Here is a 20965-nt window from a genome sequence, read left to right as displayed (position 1 = left end):
ATGCACAGACCCCCACCTCTGGTCTTACCGGAGTCTGTTGTCCTGTCCGCTCGGAGTAAATGACGCCTCGTTAGCTGGATGGCGCTGTCAGGAACGTCGATGTTGAGCCAAGTTTCCGTGAAGATCAGGATGTTGCAGTCTTTGATCCAGTTGTGGGAGGTGATCCTTAGCCGGAGTTCGTCCATTTTGTTTGCCAGTGAGCGCATGTTGGCGAGGAAAAGGCTAGGAATCGCTAGCCTGTGTGGGGCTAGCTCTAACCTGGCCTGTGTGGGGCTAGCTCTAACCTGGCCTTTAATCCACCTCTGTGTCCCCGGCGGTGCTTTCGTACGCGTCGCCATCTGTTGGTGCTTCTGGTCGGCCGAACTGGCTTGGTGCGTGCTGGTGTTCTGCCGCTCCGTTGCTCCGCGCCTCCGGTGGCGTTCTCCAGCCCCGCGACTCAGCAGGCGTTCTCCAGCCCCGCTGCTCCGGTGGCGTTCTCCAGCCCCGCTGCTCCGGTGGCGTTCTCCAGCCCCGCGCCTCCGGTGGCGTTCTACAGCCCCGCGACTCAGCAGGCGTTCTACAGCCCCGCGGCTCCACTGGCGGTCTCCAGCCCCGCGGATCCGCTGGCGTTCTCCAGCCCCGCTGCTCTGGTGCTCCGGTGCTCTGACGAGCTCAGGAGCGAGACGGAGATCGCCCAGAAAGTTGTTGCAGCCGCAGGAACCGAAGTCCAGAAGTTCCTGTCGGATGTACGAAATGGATACAAGACTGCTCCGTGTGAGCAGCCTTGAAACAGGTAGGGGAATTGTCGCTATTTTTCCCATTCTTGGGAGACACGGGGCGTCGCGATGTGCCCGCGCTGCCGCCATTTAAAAAAATAAAATTAAAAAAAAAGTTAAGGGCCAAGTTCAGTAACTTTCAAGGCACTGGCACGATGGAGGTGGCTTTAAGGCAAGTGGGGACAACTGCTTGGGCAAGTGACAGGTTGAAGATGTCAGTCCAGACGTCTGTCAGCTGCGCAGCCCTGAGCACGCACCCGGGGATGCCGTCAGGGCCAGCAGCCTTACGTGCATTAGTCCTACTCAGTGCCACGTACACATCGTACGGGGTGAGTGTGAGGGGTTGGTGATCAGCAGGGAGCACAGCCTTGATGGCTGTCTTTAGATTGTCCCTGTCGAAGCGGCCATATAAGTGATTAAGCTCCTCAAGGAAGGAGGCGTCGCTGGATGTGGGGGTGGTGTTGGTGGGTCTATAGTCCGTGATGGCCTGGATGCCTTGCCACATGCGTCGGGGGTCGGAGTTGTTGTTGAAGTGCTCCTCAATCCTGAGCTTATGGCAGTGCTTGGCCTTCCTGATGCCCCTCTTCAGGTTAGCCCTGGATGAACTGTAGGCTTGGGCATCACCTGACATGATAGCGGTGTCCCGTGCTTTCAGCAGTAGCCTGACCTCGCTGTTCATCCATGGCTTCTGATTCGGGAATAGGGTCACCCGTTTGAGGGAGGCAACACTATCGATGGTGGAGTTTATAAAGTCCAGAACAGAGGATGTGTAGGAATCAATGTCCGTGTGGGAGTCAAGGGTGGCCTGGGCTGCAAACGCCTTCCAGTCAGTGTTTCCAAAACACTGCTGAAGTGTGGAGTCCGCTTCCTCTGACCAGACTTTAACTGTCCTCACAGTTGGTTTAACCTGTCTGATGAGTGGGGAGTACTTAGGGAGCAGGAACAATGAGACGTGATCAGACTGACCAAGGTGGGGGAGGGGGACGGCTTTGTAAGCTTCAGCCATGTTAGTGTAGACTTTGTCCAGTGTCTTGTCTACTCTAGTGAGGAAGGAGACATGTTGGTGGAATTTGGGGAGTACAGTCTTCAGGTTGGAGTGATTGAAGTCACCCGCAACAATGAAGGCTGCCTCGGGGTTGTGCGTCTTTTGTTTGCTAATGGCAGTATGCAGCTCTTTCATTGCAAGCTTGGCATTAAGCATCAGGAGGAATATAGGCTGCAGTCACAACAGTGGAGGTGAACTCTCTGGGCAGATAGAACGGTCTGCATCTAACCAAGAGGAACTCAAGGTTAGCTGAGCAGTGACTCTCGATGATGGTGGAGTCCGTGCACCATGCTTTATTTACATAAATGCACAGACCCCCACCTCTGGTCTTACCGGAGTCTGTTGTCCTGTCCGCTCGGAGTAAATGACGCCTCGTTAGCTGGATGGCGCTGTCAGGAACGTCGATGTTGAGCCAAGTTTCCGTGAAGATCAGGATGTTGCAGTCTTTGATCCAGTTGTGGGAGGTGATCCTTAGCCGGAGTTCGTCCATTTTGTTTGCCAGTGAGCGCATGTTGGCGAGGAAAAGGCTAGGAATCGCTAGCCTGTGTGGGGCTAGCTCTAACCTGGCCTGTGTGGGGCTAGCTCTAACCTGGCCTTTAATCCACCTCTGTGTCCCCGGCGGTGCTTTCGTACGCGTCGCCATCTGTTGGTGCTTCTGGTCGGCCGAACTGGCTTGGTGCGTGCTGGTGTTCTGCCGCTCCGTTGCTCCGCGCCTCCGGTGGCGTTCTCCAGCCCCGCGACTCAGCAGGCGTTCTCCAGCCCCGCTGCTCCGGTGGCGTTCTCCAGCCCCGCGACTCCGGTGGCGTTCTCCAGCCCCGCGCCTCCGGTGGCGTTCTACAGCCCCGCGACTCAGCAGGCGTTCTACAGCCCCGCGGCTCCACTGGCGGTCTCCAGCCCCGCGGATCCGCTGGCGTTCTCCAGCCCCGCTGCTCTGGTGCTCCGGTGCTCTGACGAGCTCAGGAGCGAGACGGAGATCGCCCAGAAAGTTGTTGCAGCCGCAGGAACCGAAGTCCAGAAGTTCCTGTCGGATGTACGAAATGGATACAAGACTGCTCCGTGTGAGCAGCCTTGAAACAGGTAGGGGAATTGTCGCTATTTTTCCCATTCTTGGGAGACACGGGGCGTCGCGATGTGCCCGCGCTGCCGCCATTTAAAAAAATAAAATTAAAAAAAAAGTTAAGGGCCAAGTTCAGTAACTGTTTAAAAACCTTTTTGAGAAAACAAAGCGCTGGTAGAATCTGACGGGTCAGGCAGCATCAGCAGAGGGAATTGGATGGACGATGTTGTGGGTCGGGCCACTTCTTCAGACTTTAGGCGTCGGTCTATTTCCCTCCACAGATGCTGCCCGATCCAACGACTTCCCGCCCGCTATTAGGGATGCAATGAGCAGAAGGAGACTCGTGTTGCTCTGGTGCTGACTGGTGGGACCATGGAGTCTGGCTGAGGTCCAGCCCCATCTCCACAGCCTCACCGCTCCGTGAAGGAAGGGGTGACGGGAAGCACAAAGCGACGCTGCCAACCGAGCAACGTTCCGAACCGCTGGGATGCGGCCGCTGCCGGAATTTCGCACCTGATAGGGAAAGTCCACCTTGGTGCTGGGCCTCCCGTAGTAACGTAACCGGGACTTGTACATGACCCGGACCAGAAGGTGCGGGAAGTCCACCCCTGTCCTCCACGTCCTGGCCAGGTGTTGAAGAGAAATGAATCTGCAAGCTGCTGGGGAACAAGGAGAAGAAAATAAAAATCAATAAGTGTAAGAAAGAACTGCAGATGCTGGCTTCAATCGAAGGTAGATACAAAATGCTGGGGTAACTCAGCGAGTGAGGCAGCATCTCTGGAGAGAAGGAATGGGTGACGTTTCGGGTCGAGACCCTTCTTCTGACTGAAGAAGGATCTCAACCCGAAACGTCGCCCATTCCTTCTCTCTCCAGAGATGCTGCCTCGCCCGCTGAGTTACTCCAGCATTTTGTGTCCACAAACGAAAAATCAACGTATTTACACTAACATGCCCGGTGCCATGATCATTAAAGGAACAGTAACGCAGGTGGTGAGGGAGCTCAGCTGAAACAGGTTTCCCAGGAAATCTTGGAAAACTGAGGAAATCCAGCATTATCTAAATGGGGAAACGAGGAACTGCCAATGCTGATCAATACATAAAAGGAGAACATGGATGGATGAAGTTTTAGGTCGGGACCCTTTAGACTTTACTTTATACAGTGTGAAAACAGGCTCTTCTGCCCACCGAGTCCATGCCGACCAGTGATCCCCGTACGTTAGCACTATCCTACACAAACTAGGGACAATTTACAGAAGGTAATTGACCTACAAACCTGCACTTCACTATGTGGGTGGAAACTGGAGCACCGGAGTTTGTACCTTCTCCTCGCGACCTGCGTGGGTTTTCACCGGGAGTTCCACTTTCCTCCCACACTCCAAAGACTTGTAGGTTACCTGGCTTGGTAAAATTGTAACTTGTCCTTAGTGTAGGATAGTGCTAGAGTACGGGGATCGCTGGTTGGCGCGTACTCAGTGGGCCGAAGGGCCTGTTTCCGTATTCTATCCCCTAACTAAAATATCTGCAGACTCTTGTGTCTCCAGCACAGAAGATGCTGCCTGACCTGCCGAGCATCTCCAGCGGTTTGTTTTCTACATGAAACTTCTTTTTGCCAAGAAGAATAAATCCCAATACCATCAACCTGCATTCTCCCTATATCGGAGCCGATTCAAGAGAGTCAAGACTCAAGGGTAGCACAGCTGGAGAGTTGCTGCCTCACAGCGCAGGAGTCCCGGGTTTGATCCTGACTGCAGGTGCTGTCTGTGTGGAGTTTGTACGTTCTCCCTGTGACCTCGTGGGTTTTCTCCAGGTGCTCCGGTTTCCTCCCACACTCCACACACTTGTAGGTGATGAAGCCGAATTTTAGTTAAAAATATAAGAAGATATTAAATTGGTTTCTGGGCTAGCTTGCAGCTTATATTTAGTCTCAAATTAGGCTTGCCTTAGGTTGCGGGTGTGTGAGATAATAAATCCTATAACATTGTCTCCCAAGTGACAGGCAGAGGAGAAGCTAGAGAGATAGCTGGTCAAATCTTTGAAGTGAGATGCCATAAAGCAAATGACCTATGTTTATGGGGGAGGAGGCGATAGAGGAAGAGAGACATAGTTGGTCACATCTTTGAAGCAAGAGGCAATAAAGCAGATGGCCTATGTTTATGAGGGACCAAGTGACAAAGACGAACCTAGGGAAGTGGAGATAAAATGACCTAAAGCAAATGGCCAATGTTTTTAGTATATCTTGTACCATGTAAACAAAAGGTTTGATGTGATGCATTCTGTGGAAACCTTTTCCTGTACCTCTGACCATGACTAATGTCTGTGGAATGTGCTAAGGGGACAAAAAAACCCTATTTAAGGCAATGTAATTCTGTTGTTAAGAGAAGAGGACCGAGGCCAGTTGAGTGTCTACATTGGTCACTTAGCTGGAAATTCTCGCTCCCTTCCATCGGCCGATGTTAAGTAAAGTTTTGAACTGGTCTACCAAACAGTTTGTGTGGTGTCTGTTTATTAAGAAGCGAACCTGGTTTAGTAGTTAAGATAAGTAGCTTTTTCATAGGTTTGTAGGTTAATAGGCTTCGATAAATTGTAAGTTGTCCCGAATGTGTAGTGTAGAATTAGTGCATGGGGTGACGGACTCGGTGAGCTGAAGGGCCTGATTCCCCGTCGCATCTGTAAAATCTAAACACAGACTTACCATCCAGTTGACCCTCGGGGGCAGGCGAGTGCTTCGTGGAGTTCCATTCTGGGCCACTGGGGTCGGTGTTATTCCACAGGGGTAAGTAATGGGTCCTCCCGCCTTTCACGGGAGTTGCAGAGAGCATCGTGGCCAGTAAGACCCTTCCCCGCTGGGTGGAGGCGAGGGTGCGGAGAGGTGCGCAGCCCGGGGCACTGGCGTCCATCTGGGGATGGTGCTCCATCCCGCCCAGCTCCAGCGCCTCGATCTGCAGGAAACAGCGGTTCAGCCTCTTCTCTTCGTAGACCAGGCTGCAGCGGGTGATGCGGATACCGCAGCCGGCCCTCACGCAGTTCCGCTGCACCAGCGGGTTGAGCTGGGGCGACAGGTGGCACCTGAGCTGGCAGTTACCATCGGTCACTGTCACATCGTACAGGTAGCAGGGGGCAGCACAAGGGCCGGCTTCACCAGACGGTTCACCCAGGTAACGGCGGACTGCCAAAACGGAGAGCAATTCACCGGCACCCACCGACCTTGGGCTGGCGGAAGACAGCAGGTGGAGAAGGAGCCCCGGGATGATGGAGGAACCCCCCTGGTCGGCAGCAGAAGCAACTCTGTCACCTCTCGGAGAGACGGCGCACACATCCGCCGACATCACCTAGACCACAAGGGGAGAGGCAAGTCAATCAGGATAATGGAGCTGGCAAAACATGTATGAAGGAACTGCAGTGGGACAGGCTGCATCATCCCTGGAGAGAAGAAAATGGTGCCGGTTCCGCTGCGTTACTCCAGCATTTTGTGTCTATCTTCAGTATAGTGACGCGTTGGAGAGGAATGTTTCTGTGAGTGACACCTGGTCAAAAGGACCTGGAATGTCACTGAGTGACACAGTCCTTCAAAAACGTACAAAACCATGCTGACTATTCCTAATCAGCCCTTGCCCGTTCAAATGCTTGTATAATCCTTCAGAATCCTCTAGTAATTTTCCAACTACAGATGTTAAACTCACTGGCATTTTCCCTGCAGCCCTTCTTGAAAAGAGGCACAACATTTGCCACTTTCCAGTCTTCCAGCACCTCTCCTGTATTTAAGGACGACTCGTAAATTTCAATCAGGCCTCCCGCAATTTCCTCTCTGGTTTCCCACAATGTCCTCGGATATATCTGATCAGGCCCGAGAGATTTGTCTACCTTCAAATACGACAGTGGCTTCACTACTTCATCAACGGTAACACTGACTGCTCTCAAGACACTTCCATTGACTGCCTTAAGTTCCTCTGCCTTACTTTCTTTCTCCTCGGTAAATACAGAGGAGAAATACTCATTGAGGAGAACTTTGCCCATCTCTTGTGGCTCCACACAGAGGTGAATACTTTGATTCCTTGTCACTTTAGGCTGGGATTGTTTCACTGTAAGTTACAATCAACATTTGGAGGACATTGTTACTGCAACTCAGTGAACACGGGAATGAGATCGTGGCTGAAACACACCGCGAACATGATAGTTATCAGAACACAGTGAACAATGTGGGATGGGATCTTTCATCTGACTCAGCCACTGAGCATTGGGACAGGTTTGGGACGGAGGAACTGCAGATGCTGGAGTCTTGAGCAAAACACAAAGTGCCGGAGGAACTCAGCGGGCCGGGCAGCATCTGTGGCGGGAAATGGTCAGGCGAGGTTTGGGGTGGGGACCCTTCTTGCCATTGCAACACTTAGACTGAGTGTCGTTCCGGGACTGACTGCAGTCAGTGGAATGGGACAGTCACTGGAACTCAGTCCACGTTTGCATGGGGATTGTTACAATTGTTACAACTTACAGTCTCAAGCACTTGCTCCGCCTGATCAGCCTCGACGTGCGTTTGTCATTAACGTTTTTTAAAAAAAATGTTAACATCAGAATCCGAGCATTTCTGTTTTGTGGTGGAAGGCTGGAAATTTGCAGAAGGGGCCAATGAAACCTGTTTTTACTGATGACAAATGTGTGGAGCCAATTGCCGCGGCCGGTCCTGTGTTTCAAACCATACATTGATACAACGTCGTGAATGATCATTAAAGGGGCCATCCCTTAAAGGGTGCAGCGTTGATAATTTACTTTCACCGAGGTTTATTAAATACCTGCTATTAAAGGATTGTTAAATGCCGGTAATTAGCCAAAGATTTGACTGGTTTTTGGTGAATCTCGGGCATTTAAAAAAAACAAAAAACCCGAGCTGCATGCTGTTTTAGATTAAAATGTAACGCATATTGTACACGTCGCAACAAAGTGTTCGCTGCCGGGTTTCATGGTGAAACTGACTCGCCTTTGGCGCGTTCAGTTATATACTTACAGCCGACCTGCAGTAATGCCGTATGGATTGGACAAAATGCAACTGTTCCCGAGGAGTCAGCCCGCGTGGTTTGAAAGTTGAAAGCGTTCGGTCACAAAGCGACCGGTCACAAAGCGAGTCCCCGACGTTAAAAATTTAAAACACCCGAAACGTTCAAGCATTTAGGACATTGTTACTGGAACTCACAGTCAACGCCAGCATGGGGGTCGTTCCCGGATTCACAGTGAACCATGGGGTGGGATGCACAGATAAAACTGTCAGATGTATCAAAGGTTGAAACTGACAGGTGTACAATAAGGCGAATTTTACAGGTATGGGGTGATTTCACCAAATGTCAAATGAGTGTAGATCCCCCCCTCACGTGACCGAAAATTTTAACTGGAGGACATATGTCACATCGGTACATGTTAGTGAAAGGGGAAACACGCACTTTCCCACCCGTTAAAAACATGGAAAACGGCCGATTTATGAGCTGAAATTTTCTGTGCTAGTCGGGGTGACCGTGAAGCACAGCGACCTAAATTTGCAGGCAAAAAAAAGATAGAAAGTAAGGTAATTACAAGAGGGAACTGAAGGTGGAAAACAGCGGAAGTGAACAGCAGACATTTGCCGTGGAGATTTAAAGATGCAAAATATCGGGAATTATCGCGTTTGCTCGCTGAATTTCATCAAAAGTAAGTTAATAATGCCTAACTTTTGATGAAATTCAGCGGGGACTGGGTGGAACCGAGCAGCAGTGGGCGCGCTGCTGGCTCTCCTGTCACCACCGTTTCTGTTATCCCCTCCCTCACACTGTTTCTGTTCATTTTTGTCATCCAAACAGCTGGGATTTTCACCTGTATCCACCTATCACTTGCCAGATATTGTTCTATATCCACTTCCTTTCCAGCTTTCTCCTCCCCTCACTACAATCAGCTTGAAGAAGGGCCCTGACCCAAAACATTACCTATCCATGATCTCCAAAGATGCTGCCTGACCTGCTGAGTTACTCCAGCACATTGTGTCCTTGTTTTGGGTTACAAACGGTTCTCAGGAACAGACTCCTATCATAACCTGTTTAACAAAATACCCTGTCAGACATTATACAGTCAATGCTTCAACCATTCAATGTACCAATTACGACACACTGACACTTCTGGTGACTGCTCTTCCTGCTCCTGCTTGCTCTTTCCTCACTACAGTTCATGTTCTCCTCTCCCACTCACTGTTTGTTCTTGTCCCACTTAATAGTAAGATTAAACGAGAACTTACCAGTTCGAAGTTTCGTCGTTATTTTATGAGGAGTAACGTTGAGGGATTACGTGAAGAACCTGCCAGGACGCATGCGTGTCATTCTTCAAAGCAGCGGTGTGAAATCACAGATAACAGTAATGACTGAACACAGTAAGATTAGAGAAGAGGATACCAGTTGAACTGTATGATCAAGGGTGGGAGCGGTGGGCACGTAATCCCTCAACGTTACTCCTCATAAAATAACGATCAAACTTCGAACTGGTAAGTAAGACTCGTTTAATCTTACTATTTTACTTCGGAGTCACGTGAGTGACTACGTGAAGATTTCAGAGCTCTGTGATTTCATGCCGTGGAAACGAGTCCATGCATCACATCTGCCTTAATTGACTAAGGGAGGAATTGTGTTAACATGTTTAAACATGAATCTGACATTGAAATCCATGACAAAGTTATTAACAACAAATTATAGCCCCTATTTCATGGGGTGAAATCATATTACAGAACTTAAAATTGATTCTGCAAAAGTTCCAGGTTTAACCACTGGTTTATGGTAGAATTGTTGTAACGTTTTTTCCCTTGACCATCCTGTTGTATTCCAGGATTTGGTCCATCGGTATGTCCAACTCCATAGCTACCGATGTAACTGCAGCCCTGGTGGAATGAGATTTGAATATGTTAGTATCCACTCCAGCTGTTGTTAAAACCTGTTTCAGCCATCTGGAAATAGTTTGAACCAACACTTTTTTTTGTGGGGTAGCTTGTGGCTGATTGGTAGTGCCATCTCATAGCCTCTGATGTTTTTGGTGTTCTCCATATATAACAATAAATGTCTTATTATACAGAGACAATCATCTATAGGGTAAGCCCTAAATTCTATTTTGAGGCCTGATGGTCCCGGTCTGTTCTGTTTGACTAATTTGTGAACATGAAAAGTTATATTTCTTGTTGAAGAAGTCATATTGTCCAGCCTTAACACTTATTTAAAGACTGTACCCTTTGTGCCGTGACCAAAGCCATCAGCATGACTGTTTTATGCGTCAGTTTTTGCAGGGACAGAGCTGTTGCTGGAGACCAGTTCCTTAGCAACGTTAGGACAATACTCACATCCCATATTTGAGAGTACCTGGTTCTTTGGGGATTGATATTTAAAAATTCCCCTCATAAGTTTGGTTACCAGGGGGTGAGTCCCAACAGAATGACGCTCTGATCCTCGCCATAGATATGCTGAAAGGGCACTTCTGGCGCAGTTAATGGCACTGTAACTGAGCCCCTCATCATAATGGAGGCCTGCCAGGAATTCCAGAACAGACGTTTTGTTCGTCGTACAGTAGTGATGTTGTTCCTAGAACAATATTTCCCACTTCCTGATGTGGACCCGATATAGTTTCTTCGTGGACTGCCTGTGAGCCGCTGTATATGTTCATTGTTCGGTTCGTTAGTCCCAGGTCCGGAAATGGTTACTTAAGATTCTGCTGACGAACACATTTGTCCTATTATGGTAGGGATGATTTTCCCGCCCGTTACGGGATGAACCAACAATCTGGTTATTTCGGAACGGAGAGCCATGTTTAGTTGTATTTTGTGTAATACCCGACTGATGAGGCAGAAAGGAGGGAATGCATAGAAAGAACAATCCCCCCCCCAATGCAGCGAGAAGGCATCCATCGCTGATGCCCCAGTCTGATTCCCAAGAAACACAGATAGGCAACTGGTGATTAAGCCGAGATGCAATAGATCAATCTCTGGTGTTTCATATCATGCTACAATATCAGCAAACACTTTACGGTCCAACATCCATTCGATGTTTGTCATGAATTTGCATGACTTGGTGTCTGCCACTAAATTTGAGGTTACCTGGTAGGTAACTAGCTGATATTCAAATGTTTTTCTGAATACACCATTGCCAAATTGTGTTAGCCGGATTATCACATGATACCAATTTGATTCCACCCATGTAGTTAGTATATGTCACCATGGTGGTGTTATCAATCTGTAGTCTAACATGCAGGTGATGCATTTCTGAACAGTATGATTTTAGTCCATAGAACGCACCCAATATTTCCAAGTAGTTTATGACATGTGTCTGAAGCAATGATGCTTCCTGTGCATCCCATCTATATCCACAACTAGAGATGGGGTTAGTAACACGCCAACCATGAACACTGGCATCAGTTTGTAGCACCACTGAATGGTTGCTGACAATGATAGGGTTTGAACAATGCCCAATATTTCCCCTATCATTGTAATTCCGTGATTGCTTAGATTGGTAGCCTCATTGGTCTCTACACATGACCAGTATTGATTTTAAGTGCTTATACCTTTGTCCTTGTAATTATTGGTAATACGAAGGTCAAAAAGTGTGGCTGGAAAGGCCACAGTATTGCCAATTACCTTTGCTACCAGTCGAATAGGTGGTTTACTGATGTCAATGAGGTTGTTGGCCTCAGTTAAGTCTGTACCTTCCGTTGATAAGTTACCCACATGTAGACCAAGTCAATGGTGAACCCCAAGTAGTCCTTAGTGGCGGAAGGTGTTTAGTTTAGAATTAATAACGTCTATAATCCTTCCGCATAGGCACCGTATAGTAAGCATCTTTTAATGGATGCAATCCATAAAGTAGCCTATGGAATCAATTGTTTGGCAGTAACAAAGGTTTCCAATTTCGAATGAATTTACTGCACAATGTATTCAGGTTTGTCAGACCTGAATGATTGGTAACCACATCTTTTTGTTTTTCGTAAAGATATTGACACGAATTCCAAAGAGTCGTGTTGGGATTTCCCCATGATTCCCTAGCATCTAGCCTCTCCAGTTCCAGTTTTTCTTATCGTGAAGGCACGAACGTTCAGTTCGGTACATGCTGAACCGGGAAATTTTGTGCACAAATTCAATTGTATATCCCTGAACACTAGGTAGAAAATAAGTGTTAGTAGTTATTGCACTCCATGCCTCCCAAGAAAATGTAATCTACACACCAATTTGTGTTATTTACACCTCCTGTTTTTTGGAAGAGACCAGACCCCCCTACCTCCATGGTGACCAGTGGAAAGTTTGTTTTCTTCCTTGCAGTCGCCGTAGAGGTTGTGGCGTCGGTTTTTGGATTTGGGATTTGGGGTTGCACATCTTCCACGAAGGCCGGTCTGGGCCAGGCATAAAAGATCTCTGTCCTGTAGCCCGGCCTTTGAGCTTTCACCAGCTTCTGCGTGTCTTCCTGCTGGTGGGTGCGTGTAGGTGCTGTTGTCGTGTGTAGGAGATCCTGCCTGTTGCCGCCTTTATGACCCCCCAGGGTATTGGCCTCCTTATTGAGCTCTTTTACCTGTTTTGACAGGTTGCCCCCAGTAATATTGGTGGTTTAATCCCTCCAGGTCTGCACAGCTCTGCAAACTTAGGGTTTAAAGCTGGGCGGATGGCGTTCTTTCTGAGACTATTAATCTCATACACCATATTGCAGAATAATGCCACAGCGTCTTAGCTAAACATCCTGCCCTCTGACTTCCGTTCCAATGTGTTTTCAGATGTAACTGTTCACCATGGGAAATTTTTGAGGGATACCCATTTTCCGGTGCCAAATATTTGGCAGTAGTGTCTATTACAGCCATGTTCCTGTAGTTGTTTTTAGATGTACAAACTTGGACTCTTTTTCCAGGAGGTTTCCTTGTTCTTGCACCCCCTGCACACTGATTTCTTCCTTCAGCAAAACCCCTCTTCAGAGCCTGCCCAGAATTGGCTCCCAGTACTCCCCCTCTGTCGAGGGAGATGCACTGTGCAGCCCTGATAAGGTGCTGCCATGGGTGTATTATATACCCATTGTGACTAGACTCCATCTCCCAGAGTCTGTCACAGTGGAGCATGTGCTCCATAAGCCGCTCCATTTGGCCCCAGTAACGCTGGTCCCCGCGGCATTTCTTTGCAGTTCGACTTGTCAGCCAAGTCGGGCACAGCTGATCCCACTAACGGTGATCTGGTGCCGTCAGCCGCTGCTGGCTGTCCGCAACTCCGTAGTTCTTCCCAGCCAGTGCAGCCCTTGTGGACTCCTGTCCATAGTTTCCCCCTGTGAAAACCAGCACGGGAAACATAGCACGACCGCAGTAATTCCCTTACCTGTCGGTCTTGGTTTTAAAAAACTTGCCACTTCAGGGGAATACTCCCCCCCGCCTGCCGTTTTGACTTGTCAGAGTCAACGGCTCTGTCTGTGTAGTCTTCCCGCCCGGCCGTGGTGTTGATCTGGCCGCTGCGGGTGCCAAGTCGGGCACAGCTGATCCCACTCACGGTGATGCTGGTGCCTTTAGCTGCTGCTGGCTGCCCGCAACTCCACGGTTTTCCCAGCCAGTGCAACCCTTGTGGACTCTTGTCCATATTTTCCCCCTGTAAGAAACAGACACGGGAAACAAACACGACCGCAGTAATTCCCTTACCTGTCGGTCTTGGTTTTAAAAACTTGCCGCTGCAGGGGAATGCTCCCCCCGCTTGCCGTTTCAACTTGTCAGAGTCAACGGCTCTGATCTGTGTAGCCTTCCCGCCCGGCCGTGGTGTTGATCTGGCGGGTGCTAAGTCGGGCGCAGCTGATCCTATTCATGGTGATGCTGGTGCCTTCAGCTGCTGCTGGCTGCCCACAACTCCGCGGTCCTCCCCAGCCAGCTTTAGACGCAGCCCTTGTGGACTCTATTTTTGTCCAGTTTCCCCCCCTGTAAAAAACAGCGCGGGAAACAAAAAATGATCGCAGAGTAATTCACTTACCTGTGGTCTCGGTTTCAAATTTACCGCTGCGGGGGAACACCGTTCCACCCCATCTGTCTTTTCGCAATGCGTGAAACGATATGACACGCATGCGTCCTGGCGGGTTCTTCACGTAGTCACTCACGTGACTCCGAACTAAAATAGACGGTTCAGGTTAACAACAGTTCTCATGAACGGAACCCTTTTGTAACCCAGGGACTTCTTGCACTTGCTAAACACCTTCCGCTTGTCAATGCTTCTGTCCTTTAGGATGCAATTAAAACCTGTCAAGGTTTTATTCACCTGTTCAAATAGCACCTTTACCCAAAACCAGGGCACTGGGGGATGCCCATGCGGTCACTGGGAGAGCATGTAAACTCCACGCAGACATGTCTGAATCAACCTGGGTCTCTGGTGCTGTGAGGCAGTTCCTCTACCAGCTGCATTACTGTGTCGCCTTATGTGGTTTTGGGCCAGTTTCTTTGTTTAATTGAAAGATACAGCATAGAACCAGGCCCTTTGGCCAACCGAACGACACACACCGACCATCGATCACCTGATCCCACTAGTTCTATGTTATCCCACTTTCAGATCCACTCGCTACATATTAGGGGCAATTTACAGAGGGCCTATTAACCTACAAACCCTCAACCAAACAGACTTGCTTTGAATGAGAGAAAGCAAAGGGAGCCTACATAAGATTTCGGGTTTCACATAGCAGGCGGCAGAAAAGGATTTTCAGCCATTTATTCCATTATCATTCTCTGTCTTAATTAACGTACAAGGTTGGCGGGGAAGCCGTGCTGTTGGGAGGAGAGAGGCAGCTAAGCGGTTTAGCTGCTCATCCACCCACTTGCATAAAGGTGAGTGGTTGTAGCTCAGGAGTTTTGCCTGAAGATACACCAGCGGACGTACTAAATACAAACATGACTCAACACTGGAAATGGCACAGTGCATGAATAACTTCATGTAAAACGTCTTGAAACATAAATAAACCAGATGAGACTTTGTCAGGATCCAATAATTGCAACATAGGCATCGTTCTGAAAAAAATTCTCTTGCAACGTTACAAGACACTGCAGGTTTTTCACAGCATTGAGGGCCAACAGGTAGAGTTGGTGTGGCAGAACTGGTTTCAAAGCTGACAACCCATTCATGCTTTTGACCGTACCCGTGTTGTCACACTGAAGAAGGTGCGGATTCCATGATATTGGGATGCCATCACAATGGGCCGAGTCACCTGCATCGTTTCTCTCCTGATGTCTCTGGGACTTTGTCCATCTCACCCTTGCCGAGGTTTGCCCATGAACCTCCATTGCGGCCACACCTGGAGCATGTTCTCCACTCACCTAACCCCAACCCCATGAATTACCACTAATGCCGCTGGTAGCAAAATCTTTTCAATGGCCAATGGTTCTTTATTATCACATGTAACGACGTACAGCGAAACTCTTTTTTCTCTTTGCATACATTTCAGTAAATTATTACTATATGTAGCCACCATCCCAGATTAAGTACAAAATGTATAGAAATAACCCACTCATACCGTATGCAAGAGATGTTTGTTTGTGTCACCATTTTCCAAGTCCAAGCTGCATCTGGCCATCAAGGTCTGTATTCCCGGTTGCAGGACTTCCAACCATTGCCTCGATCCAGATCGTCCATTGAACCATCGTCTCTCTCCTCGCCCAGCCACCTTCAGACATTGTGTCTCGGGTGGAGCCTCCTGCAGCTAACCTTGAAAGCATGGAAGGGAAGAACCTGGATCCACTTACCGACCCTTTGTTCTTGCATCTGCCGACTCCCTCCATGCTTCAGTTCTCCGGTCCACGTGGGTGAGTGAATTCCCTCTCTAAGTTCGCGGTGCACCAGCCAAACAATGACCTACAGCAGTCAGACCTCCATGGGTTTATCAACGTCCACCCAAGGAACACATTGCTGGAGTAACTCACTGGGTCAGACAGCATCTCTGGAGGTCATGGATGGATGAATGGATGATGTTTTGGGTCATAAGGTCATAAGTGATAGGAGCAGAATTAGGCCATTTGGCCCATCAAGTCTACTCCACCATTCAATCATAGCTGATCTATCTCTCCCTCCCTCTATCTATCTCTGCCTTAGAAATATCCATTGACGGCCTAAACAGGTTTCTGTGGCAAAGAATTCCATAGATTCACCACCCTCTGACTGAAGAAATTCCTCCTCATCTCCTTCTGAAAGGAATGTCCTTTAATTCTGAGGCTATGACCTCTAATCCCAGACTCTCCCACTAGTGGAAACATCCTCTCCACATCCACACTATCCAAGCCTTTCACTACTTGGTACATTTCAATGAGGTCCCCCTCATTCTTCTGAACTCCAGCGAGTTCAGGCCCATGCCGTCAAACGCTCATCATATATTATACTTTATACGTTATATGAACTTTAGAAATCTGAAGACAGGCCCAGCCCAAAACTTCACCTATCCATGTTCTCCAGAGATGCTGACTGACCTGCTGAGTTACTCTGGCACTTTGTGTTCTACACAACACTCATCTGCATTTTCTTGTGTCTAACTTCCATGCAAGTTGCACGTTGTCAGTTTTGGTTTCAGCCTTATTTAAAATTACTCATGTTCCTGACTCCTGGTGTCCTGACTGTGATGTCTGCATATGTAAATCTATAGATAATGTGAGCTTCATCAGGTGGTGCCATTGTAGTGGCAGCCTCACCAGCAGCTGTTCGTCCTTTTACCCTTTTTGTTATTTTATGTGTGCCTAAATGTATGTTTTAAATGTTTCTCAGTCTTTTACATGTGGGGGGTGGTGGTGGAGAATAACCATTTCCCAGTCACTTACCTGGACGGAAATGCGTCTTTTCTCAGTGTCGCATCATCGTCGCCGTCGTCGCATCGTCGTCGCATCGTCCCCCCCCCCCCCCCCCCCCCCCAACTGGATTGGCGCTGCCTTTTCTACCGGAGACCGGCCAGAGCATCGCAGAGCGGTGTTGGTGCTCCAGAGTGTTGGGCCTGCTGACTTTAACATCGTGGAGCTGGGGTTTGCGGGGCATCTAGCCGCGGGCGGCGCTGACTTTAACATCGCGGAGGCTGGGATCCCTTGCTGGGCGTTGCCAATGTTGGAGCTCCGCCCAGCTCCGCCTGCAGGCTCGGAAGCCGCGGTTTCCGGTAGGAAGCGGCGATTTGGAAACTCCAAGCCGCGAGAGTGTGTTCGGCCGATTCGGAAACTCCAAGCCGCGAACTTTATTGACTGAACTTTATTGCCTTCCCTCACAGTGGGAAACATTGATTCCGCTGTGGAGGATGCTCATGTTAAATTCTATCGTGTATTGTGTTCTTTTTTATTTGTATGGCTGGAGGTAACTGAAATGTCACTATACCAATTGCTGCATGTGACAGAAATGTAACTTGAACTTAAACTTTGAAATAAACTTCAAACATTACCCACAGAGAGTGTTGGAGTGAATCAACGGGTCAGGCAGCATCTCTGGAAATCTTGAATCGGTGATGCTTGGCTCGGGATCCTTCTTCAGTCCGGGCTGTTCCCGACAGAGACTCAGATCCGCTCTCATTTAATCATAGTAAACTCTAGCACATTCTTCTGCACTCATTTAAAAATGTTTACTTTGTTTCCCTCTTGTGGTTATTTTACTGAACATCATGCACAAGTTATTCAACAAACCCCATACATGTCTCATATTGGTGGTCCCGCAGTTCTTGAAAACATTACACATTAAACATTAATTTTTTTAAATTATTAATATATTTTAAATGTAATATGTTTATATTAAACCTTAATATTAGCTCCTGGGGCTAAAGGAATCAAGCAATATGGGGAAAAAGCAGGAACGGGGCACTGATTTTGTATGATCAGCCATAATCACATTGAATGGCGGTGATGGCTCAAAGGGCCGAATGGCCTACTCCTGCACCTATATTTTATGTTTTTATTATGGTAAAACCAAACGGGATTCACGCATTCACAGAGTTTAGTTACATTTTTTAAACCGTTACACAGTTAATTTTAGTTTAGAGATTCAATGTGGAAACAGACCCTTTGGCCCACCAAGTCCACGGTGACCCTATATCCTACACACTAGGACAATTTACTGAAGCTACAAACCTGCACATCTTTGCAATGTGGGAGCATATTCTCTGGAGCACCCGGAGATAACCCACACGGTCACGGGGAGAACAAACTCTGTACAGACAGCAACCGTGGTCAGTATCGAGCCGGAGTCTCTGGAGCTGTGAGGCAGCCACTCTACAGCTGCGCACTACGCTGCACCCTTCTGCAACCACCTCCTTAAACAAATCACTTCTGACTTGTGGCATTGCCAACTAATTTACTTAAATTCAGTGAGCTAGCGAGAAGCCAGAAGATTCCACGCCTGATAATATTATCAGCACGCCCTCTGATCAAATTTACATCCAATTCATAGTTACACAATAGGGAAAAAAAACCTTCTGAAGCCACGCTGGAAAATGATCGTGTCATTCGAGATTATCTTTGTCAGAGCTGATTTATATTACATATCAATCACAGCTTTCTGTGGCTGATTGAACCATTGCGCTAAGTCGATATCAGTGCTAATATACTTTGCTCTTGTGCAATCATATAAAGATAGGTTTGATGTGGAGTCAAATCTATAATTCAGCAGCAATAAAGCTAATGAAGCCCATCACAGCGGATTATCCCTCAATGACCAGTGATATTTAAACAAACTGCAACTTTCTCAACATTGCTTCAATGACATTTTCCAATTTACCCAGTGATCATTAAATTCTGAACAGAGTGCAGCAGAATAAAAATACTCAGCTCAGAAATCTGAAAGCAACATTGAAGGTGGGTGAAGGTTTACAATAAATGGCGTTGGGTCAGCCATTGCCTCGTGAAACTCCTTTCCATGTGGAGTTTGAAAGTCTCTCCCTGTAACTACGTGGGTTTCCTCTGGGTGTTCCGGCTTCTTCCCACTTTCCAAACACGTGTGGATTTGTAGGTTCACTGGCCTCTGTAAAGTTGCCCCCAGTGTGTATGGAGTTGATGAGAAAGTGGGATAACATACAATTGGTATAATTGTAGCAACGTTACAACATTTTGAGATTCAAAAAATCAAGTCTGCAATTTATCCCATCAGATAAAGCATAAAAATAAGTTTAATTTAACACCTAATTCACTTTCATATCTTCAGTATTAAAAAAAGTTATGGCCATTTTCATACTCGGAAATTAGCATCCTGTTCCCTATTGCTTTTCCATTGACTGAACTCAAAAGCTGTGATCAAGGACAGTCGAAAGCCCATAACTTTCTTAAAAATTAAGAGAACTAATGACATTTTCAGTTATTATAGATTGAAGCATTCTGAAACAAATATGAAACAATCTTACTTGGATGACCTGAAATTAAAGCATATAATTAGTTAACCTAATTGTAGCTAATTACAAAATTCAATTACTAGATCTAAACATCTATCCATTTCTTTAAAAAAAATAGCCTAAGTGTCCAAATAACATTCACACAAGAATTCACAATATAACATAATTTTTAAATCTCATTGTTGTGAATTTATAGGCCAAATGGAAGGAATTTAGTGTTTAATTCTAAACGACCCTAAATTAATGGCCATTTTAATCATCTTGCGAGTGGGATTTTGTGGAACGGGATCGATTGGAACGTTGCGGTTTGCGGTGAATTTAAACCCCATATCGGCAGGAAAAACACTGCCGGTTCGTATGGGGCCTAAATCAACCTTTCGCAACGTAAAATTTGGATTAAAGTAATCCTAAGAAGCACGTTTATATTTAAAATAAATGGCTTACCTTTATCTGTCCCGTATGGGAGATCTGTCCTGTTGTCAGCGTTGACGGCATTAGAAGACGATTTTTATTTTACTCCAGCCATTAAATTATCCAGCGATGTTTTAAAAAAATTTGATAGAACGGATGTCGGATCGATTTTACTTCAGCAGGTAAACAGCCTGAGAAAATCGACTTCGACAGGCAGGAGAAAACGGCATTTTAATCCTGCCCCCCTCTCAAAGGCACCAAAGTCACACACACGACCAGTGGCAGAACTGCAGCGCCGCTGAAGGTAAGTTTTGTAACATACCTAATAATTGGATGATTGTTGGTCGTTGTGGATTCGGTAAACCAAAGGGCTTGTTTCCATGTTGTCTTTCTCAACTAAAGTTTGATCTCCGTAATTTATCTTCATTGTAGAACATTGTGTGGTTGGCGAAGATAGAGACAAAGTCACTCAGTGGGTCAGTTAGCATCTCTGGAGAAAAAGGATGCGTGGCAGTTTGGTTCTCCGGGCTGAAGAAGGATCCTGACCCGAAATGTCACCCATTCTTTTTCGCCAGAGATACTGCCTGACCCGTTGAGTTACTCCACCATTTTGTGCCTATCTTCGGTGTATACCAACATCTTCAGTTCCTTTCTACACATCGTCTAGGGCCTTAGCTTCACAGTTATTGTTACTTACGCACCGGTGACAATTCATTAACATTCATATATCTGTAAAGTAAACTAAAAATGTAGTAAAATAAAACTCCTACTCAGGTAAGAAATGTTGGCCTTCATAACAAGAGGATTTCAGTAAAGGAGTAAAGAGGTTCTTCTGCAGTTGTATAGGGCTCTGGTGAGACCACATCTGGAGTATTGTGTACAGTTTTGGTCTCCTAATTTGAGGAAGGACATCCTTGTGATTGAGGCAATGCAGCGTAGGTTCATGAGATTAATCCCTGGGATGGCGGGACTGTCATATGAGGAAAGATTGAAAAGACTAGGCTTGTATTCACAGGCGTTTAGAAGGATGAGGGGTGATCTTATAGAAACATATAAAATTATAAAAGGACTGGACAAGCTAGATGCAGGAAAAATGTTCCTAATGTTGGGCAAGTCCAGAACCAGGGGCCACAGTCTTAGAATAAAGGGGAGGTCATTTAAGACTGAGGTGAGAAAAACCTTTTTCACCCAGAGAGTTGTGAATTTATGGAATTCACAGCCACAAAGGACAGTGGAGACCAAGTCACTGGATGGATTTAAGAGAGAGTTAGAAACAGCTCTGGGGGCTAGTGAAGTCATGGGATATGGGGAGAAGGCAGGCACAGGTTATTGATAGGGGACGATCACAATGAATGGCTGTGCTGGCTCGAAGGGCCGA

The 20965-nt window shown here is 47.3% G+C and overlaps 1 protein-coding gene across 6 annotated transcripts in view; it reads right to left on the bottom strand.

Annotated features, from left to right (window-relative positions):
- radx (RPA1 related single stranded DNA binding protein) overlaps nucleotides 1-8072 on the bottom strand; it is a 52243-nt gene extending 44171 nt beyond the window's left edge. The window contains exons 1-3 of one of the 6 annotated variants that reach the window (XM_055644018.1): nucleotides 8043-8072; nucleotides 5550-6186; nucleotides 3371-3516 (exon numbers count right to left, since the gene is read on the bottom strand). In XM_055644018.1, the coding sequence (XP_055499993.1) occupies nucleotides 3371-3516; nucleotides 5550-6186; nucleotides 8043-8057 (798 nt within the window). In that variant the 5' untranslated portion in view covers nucleotides 8058-8072. Of the gene's footprint in view, nucleotides 1-3370; nucleotides 3517-5549; nucleotides 6187-6718; nucleotides 7783-7856; nucleotides 7983-8042 lie in introns of those variants that run through there. The other 5 variants (XM_055644020.1, XM_055644017.1, XM_055644014.1 and 2 more) reach the window with 5 other exon arrangements.
- Between the last annotated feature and the right edge of the window lie 12893 nt (nucleotides 8073-20965).

The sequence above is a fragment of the Leucoraja erinacea genome, chromosome 12 (genome assembly GCF_028641065.1).
Source record: "Leucoraja erinacea ecotype New England chromosome 12, Leri_hhj_1, whole genome shotgun sequence".
In the NCBI taxonomy this organism is placed as follows: Eukaryota; Metazoa; Chordata; class Chondrichthyes; order Rajiformes; family Rajidae; genus Leucoraja; species Leucoraja erinaceus.
This window is presented reverse-complemented; position numbering and strand designations above follow the sequence as displayed.